The following is a 6,855-nucleotide window of genomic DNA, read 5'->3' as shown; positions in this document are numbered from 1 at the left end:
GCAGGAAAAATCTATTGGGGTTGAAAACCTCTTTTCCGAAAGAGGCCTGGGAGACCTGGCAAGAAAGTTCTTGAGACACTGTGAGAGTACTTGAGAGAGAGTACTTGAGACACTGAGAGAGTACTTGAGACACTGAGAGAGTTCTTGAGACACTGAGAGAGTTCTTGAGACACTGAGAGAGTTCTTGAGACACTGTGAGAGTACTTGAGACACTGAGAGAGTACTTGAGACACTGAGAGAGTACTTGAGAGTACTTGAGACACTGAGAGAGTACTTGAGACAGAGAGAGAGTACTTGAGACACTGAGAGAGTACTTGAGACACTGAGAGAGTACTTGAGACACTGAGAGAGTACTTGAGACAGAGAGAGAGAGTACTTGAGACAGAGAGAGAGTACTTGAGAGAGTACTTGAGAGTTTTCCAAGGGGTAGGTTAAACAGGTGGGAGATTAGTTTTGGTTCTTGACTGAGTGTTACTATAAATGTCAGTCTCTGTATCTATCTCACTGTGTATCTATGTAGAATCTTAGAGAGCTCTTCTACAGGGGTGTTTCAAGCAGCAGGGTGTTTGGGGCAACCCAAAACCCCCTTTGATCACCAACATTCTCTCCCATGATGTGAGCAGTACAGACATAGAGCTCAGTGCAGAACTTCTGACTTTATGCTCTTTACTGAGACAGACTGAGTCTGTATGTGTGTGAGAGAGAAATGCCACCTCCTCCTCTAAACCAATTAATGGGATATGTCATGGCTCTCTCATAGCGCTGGGTATAGATATAGACATACAGAAAATGCTTTAACACACACTGAGCTCCTGTGGGGCCTGAGAACACCAGCTTCTTTAGAGTCAGAACCTTGGAGAGCTCACTCTCTTGGCTTGTCTCTCTCTCTCGCTCTCGCTCTCGCTCTCGCACTCGCTCTCGCTCTCTCTCTCACTCTCTTTCTCTCTCTCTCTATTGTTCCTCTCTATCCCTCTTCGCTCTCTCTCTCTCTTTCTCTCTTTCTCTCTCTCCCTTTCTCTATTGCTCCTTTCTTTCTCGCACTCTTTACTCTCTTTCTCTCTCCCTCTCTCTTTCTCTATCGCTTCTCTCTTTCTCTTCCTCTCTCTCTCCGCTCTCTTCCACTTTCTGTCTCTCTCTCTCTTTCTCTCCACTCTCTTCACTTTCTCTGTCTCTCTCGCTCTCTCCCACTTTCTGTCTGTTTCTCTCTCTCTCTCTTGATCTCTCTCTCTTTCTATCACTCCTCTCTATCTTTCACTTTTGCTCCACTCTCTCTCTTCCTCTCTCGCTCTCTGCTCTCTTCGCTCTCTTATTTTGGTTTGGTCATGGTGTGATTTGGGTGGGCATTCTATGTTCATTTGTCTAGGTTTTGTATTTCTTTGTTTTGGAAGGGTATGGTTCTCAATCAGGGACAGCTGTCTATCGTTGTCTCTGATTGGGAACCATACTTAGGTAGCCTTTTCCCACCTGTGTTTTGTGGGTAGTTGTTTTCTGTTTTGTGTCTGCACCAGACAGAACTGTTTCATTTTGTTCAACTTTGTGTCAGTGTTCAGTTTGAATAAATTATCTTGAACACGTACCACGCTGCGCTTCGGTCCTCTTCTTCAGACGAGCGTTACAAAAATATTAAATTACACAGCATTTATACAAATATTCAAATACTCCCATGCATTTGAACAAGGGCTAGTATTTAAAATAAATACTTTAAAAAAGTAAGCTATGTATTTGGAAATTATTTTAAAATACTTCAAATAGAAGTCGTTGATTCAGTTGATCCATTATTTGAAAATAATCAAATACACAGAAAATAAGTATTTATCACACACACACACACTCATGAAGAGCCCAAGAATGTGCACTGGAGCAGAACGAGGACGGTATGAATTGGGATTGGACAGGTTGTATGAAGAAGTGTTGTTAACGTCTTTTTGAGCAACCAGAAAAATACATTACCTGACCAGATAACAACCAAAATATGATGTCATGATCTCATCGTGAAAAATGGCATAATTTCTGAAAGACGTTGATTACATTCTTAATAAATGACTTTTTCTGAACCAGAAAAACTGTTTAAAAACCAGAGAAGAATGTCATTAGGACATCCTGTGCCACATGTTTCCCACTGGACCTCATCTTTGACACACAGACTGTTAGGCCTCAGGGTACACACACACGCACACACACACACACACACACACACACACACACACACACACACACACACACACACACACACACACACACACACACACACACACACACACACACACACACACACACACACACACAGTATCCATCAGACCTCAGTCACCATCAGCTATGCCACACAGCCGTCACCAACCCTCAGGCTGTACTGGGGGGACAGTTGCTCTTTAGTGACCTATCAGGAGGAAATGTTAAATGAGGGGGAGCAGAGGGGGATTCTCATTAACATTCTTTTTCCTATTGCTCAAAATGTTCCTGAAACGCACCCGAGAGTCCTGTCCTATACAGATTTACGTGCATTGCCTCTCAGAATGGAAAATGGAGAGCTAGCTGAATGGAGAGCAGAGCTAGCTGAGCCAAGCCAAATGGCAGAGAAATAGGATGTCGCCTGCGTGCCAAAGACTCCTCCACAGCTAAGATGTAACACATGAATGGAAAAATTGCTAATCTGGTGTTCTGGGTGAAAGCCAGTAGAAAAAATAGGATTGTGAGGTTGAAGGAAGAGGAAGACGCAGCCATTTTACATGGAGGAGGAGTTGTGAATCATATTATACTTTACCAGCCTGGTTTACAGATTTGTGTGTGTGTGTGTGTGTGTGTGTGTGTGTGTGTGTGTGTGTGTGTGTGTGTGTGTGTGTGTGTGTGTGTGTGTGTGTGTGTGTACCAGCCTGCATGCCAGATGTACAGAAGGTGAAGTCTGGCATGACAATATGAGGCTGATGATATGGTCAATTTACAGACAACTATGATGCACTATATAGTTGTAGTAGGCCTATGACAATGTTCAGGCTACAAGCCAATGGAAAAACAGGATTCTGAGCCAGATTGTGATGATGCAGTCATTTTACTGTGTAAGGAGGAGTATCATTGAGGGTCTAGCAATAATATCTGGAGAAAGCATTCTGAGGCTGAGGTGGTGCAGGATCAGTGTTGATACATCCCTTTTTACAGTAGGCCTAGTAAATGATGATATAATTATAGAGTTGGTCTATTATGACAACGTCCTAAGGAAAGCCAGATGAACAATCGGAGTCTGAAGCTATCATGAGGGCTTCTGTCTCTACATATTGAGTTTTTGTCTTTTTGGACAAGATAACAGGCGTTTACATCTGTGTTATAAGAGTTCTATGGCAATATGATGTCACCCCTTTCTGGGTGAGGACAACCCTCCCTGGTTCATCCCTTACTGCCACCCTTGCTATTTTAGACGTCATCATCTCTCTGTGTTTAACGGACACATGCAATGCTGAAGCACTCTCACACATCTCACTGTTCAGTACACATACATTGTTTATGGAGATATGAAGATGGTTCCTACAAAGTCAGTGAAATCTTAAACACTGAAACTTAAAGCAATGCATTAATGCAATATGGTGGCAAACTGTACTGTAAACAAAACAGAACGATTTGGAGAACATCTGTGGACACTGTCCATGCATAGCTAATAGCAACATTAGATGTTGCATTACATTAAACCGTAAATAAAATATACATCAATCATTGAATATCTAAAGACTGGAAGAATATGTTGCCATAGTCAGTACAGCAAATTCCTGAAGAGTAGTGTGATATTGTACACACTCTCTTGTGAGCAAAGCAGGATAATGTCTACAGTTTTAGCGTATTCATTAATTAATTTAGACTGACGCTCGCGTATGTTTCTTTGTTCCTCATGTTCCTCGTGCCATCACTTTGTGTCTGAATGACAGGAATGCATTACATCACTGATAAGATTGCTTCTTATACTCACCAATAGTTGACACCACAGTCCCAACAAAATAAAAAGCACCTGTAAAATCCCATCGCGGCCTGAGAGCATCAGCTCGGATCCCCGCGGCAATTGCAGTCTCATACTCCCGTAGGAAAAAGTTCAGATCCTCCAAACTGATATTGAACGTCTCGCTGAAGTTGAAAAGTGTTATGTTCCATTTGCCGTGCGCCTGCACCTCCGAAGGACGCTCTATAGCAGAAAACACCACGGCACCGCACAGCAGATACAGAACGATCAGGATGGCTAGTAGCAAGAAGCGGCCGTTGTCTTCGTTTAAGTGGAGGGAGCGGCAGCCTTGCAGTCGCCGAACAGGCATCATCCAGACTTCAGCACCACTAGCTCAACGGACAGCGACCCACTCGGTGTCGGATGGCGACCCCCTCCCCGTCGGACAGCAACCCGCCCCGCGACAGACAGGGCATCCAATCACTTTATGGTCCTACTTTAGAATCTTTAGAAAATCTCAACTGATATTGCCACGGGCTCAGAGCTCATTCCAAAACATTCTAGGACATTTACACAAGTCATTCTCCCTTCTCATTAATTGTATAGGCTAACCTGGACAACTGAGAAGAACCAACCCACTTAGCTAGAACCTTATTATTATTTCTTCGTTTGGGACCGACTACTTTTTGGGCGGTATCCAGAGCATACCACGTCAGTGCAATAGGCTACTCATCAACCCCTAATCCAAAAACAATCGAATTATCTTTACATTAAGTAGTGGTAATGCAACAAAACCAATCTAATCATCCGTACGGCTATTCCTGGTCCCCTTGTCCATTGTGGAATCTATAGGAGCGGATATGTGAGTCCTCCGCTGGGTAGCTGCACCAAACCGCTCATCGCGGTGGGCTATTATATCACTTTCTGTCACTACCATTTGACATGGTCGAATTACTACACATAGAAAGAAGTCTGCGGGCGCATCTCCTTCATCTCCCTCCCCCTCTTTCCCTTACCCTACTCAGCTCCTCAATCTATCTTCCCATGACAGGCTATCTGATGCTGGTCTAACGTGGAGCTGCAGTCCTAATGAGCCAGTGATAGTCGAGAACAGACACTGGCAGCACATCGCATCGGATCTGTGGACCAGTGCTGAGATCATGCTGTACTATGCTATCCCGGAGAATATAGTGTCCCATGCAGCATAGCTAGCAGCAGCGTCCACGTAGGATACAGCCCATGAGAGGAGAGCCTGAAGAGGACACCACAGTTGAAAAATAATATTCACTGACGAAACATCAGCAGTCAAACTTGAGGTGATATTCTGTTATGAGACATTCGTGGGCGGTTTAATTGATGGCAGTTGAACGGATACGTCCTTTATATTTTAGTCTATGGCCCTATGACCACAAACCAACTTTAGGTGTATCTTTTTTTCTTGACTATAGTTTGACTAAATCCCATGGATACATAGGGTCCCGAGACATGATTCATAGTAACTCTCAGTGGTCTTTCTCTTCAATGCATCTTCAGTACATGTGTCTATGGAGAGCGACACTGGAGAGTTCCCGGTGCTTAACGAATGAATCCCCGCTAGCAACAATTAGCCAGCACTCTGCGATGAGCGACACTTTTAAAGTAGGTTACTGTGTCTTTCCAAAGTCTTTGACACAGATAAATATCAGCAATCGTTCAAGAAAAACATATACTATAATATCGACTGTCAATTAAAAATGAAAATAACGTCCGATAATATAGGCTCCATGAAACACCAAATCAGATACACCCTGTCGCCGACTTGGCTTCTGCCGCGCATCATGTGCCACAGGCGTTCCCGAAAGCTCAAAAAAGAAAGGATGCGGGGAGATGCATCCAATAAGCTCCAGCTCCAAACAACCTCACTGCGCGCGTCATCGTAGAGTCATGTCATGTGCTGATTGGAACGTCATTATATTCCAATCCAATATTATTCTGTTCCAACTATGTTCAACTGTAGTATATTAGGACATTATTATGTGGTATTGGGTTATACATTGAATATACCAAGCAGTAAGAATACCTTCCTAATATTCAGTTGCACCCTGCCTTTTGCCCTCAGAACAGCCTCAATTTGTCAGGGCATGGACTGTACAAGGTGTGGAAAGCGTTCCACAGGGATGCTGGCTCATGTTGACTCCCAATGTTTCCCACAGTTGTATTTGATGGTATGAATCATTCTATATCCAATAGGTCAAGTTGCCTAATGTGGCGAAACATTTTCACCTCCTGCTGCGGGCAATCCCTATAGATGTCTTTTAAAGGACTGACATTACATTTACCTTTAGGTCATTGAGCAGAATCTCTGATCTAGAGCGACTTCAGCCCTCTTATTAATCTTATAGGTCTGCATTTAAAGTTACTTGTTTCCTGGTGTAACAGAGTTGAGAATGTTGTCACACCCTGACCATATTTTGCTTTGTATGTTTCTATGTTTTGTTTGGTCAGGGTGTGATCTGAGTGGGCATTCTATGTTGGATGTCTTGTTTGTCTGTTTCTGTGTGTGGGCCTGATATGGTTCTCAATCAGAGGCAGGTGTTAGTCATTGTCTCTGTTTGGGAGCCATATTTAGGTAGCCTGTTTTGTGTTGTGTTTTGTGGGTGATTGTTCCTGTCTGTGTTTGTTACACCAGATAGGGCTGTTTTTGGTTTTTCACGTTTTCTTGTTTTTTGTATATTGTTCTATTTTCATCTTTATTAAAGATGTATCACAATAACCACGCTGCGTTTTGGTCCGCCTCTCCTTCAACAGAAGAAAGCTGTGACAGAATCACCCACCACAACAGGACCAAGCGGCGTGGTGACAGGCAGCGGAAGCAGGAGCAGCGCAAGGAGGAATGGACATGGGATGATGTATTGGACGGCAAGGGTTGCTACACATGGGAGGAGATCCTGGCGGGA

General features: G+C 43.6%; 1 protein-coding gene across 1 annotated transcript in view; it reads right to left on the bottom strand.

The window, feature by feature from the left end:
- The window catches only part of LOC112255355 (potassium channel subfamily K member 12-like), a 53,332-nt gene extending 48,545 nt beyond the window's left edge, over nucleotides 1-4,787 (bottom strand). The window contains exon 1 of the mRNA XM_024428380.2: nucleotides 3,953-4,787. Coding sequence (XP_024284148.1) covers nucleotides 3,953-4,292 — 340 coding nt within the window. The 5' untranslated portion in view covers nucleotides 4,293-4,787. The remainder of the gene's footprint in view (nucleotides 1-3,952) is intronic.
- Between the last annotated feature and the right edge of the window lie 2,068 nt (nucleotides 4,788-6,855).

This window comes from Oncorhynchus tshawytscha, linkage group LG01 (assembly GCF_018296145.1).
Source record: "Oncorhynchus tshawytscha isolate Ot180627B linkage group LG01, Otsh_v2.0, whole genome shotgun sequence".
In the NCBI taxonomy this organism is placed as follows: domain Eukaryota; kingdom Metazoa; phylum Chordata; class Actinopteri; order Salmoniformes; family Salmonidae; genus Oncorhynchus; species Oncorhynchus tshawytscha.
This window is presented reverse-complemented; position numbering and strand designations above follow the sequence as displayed.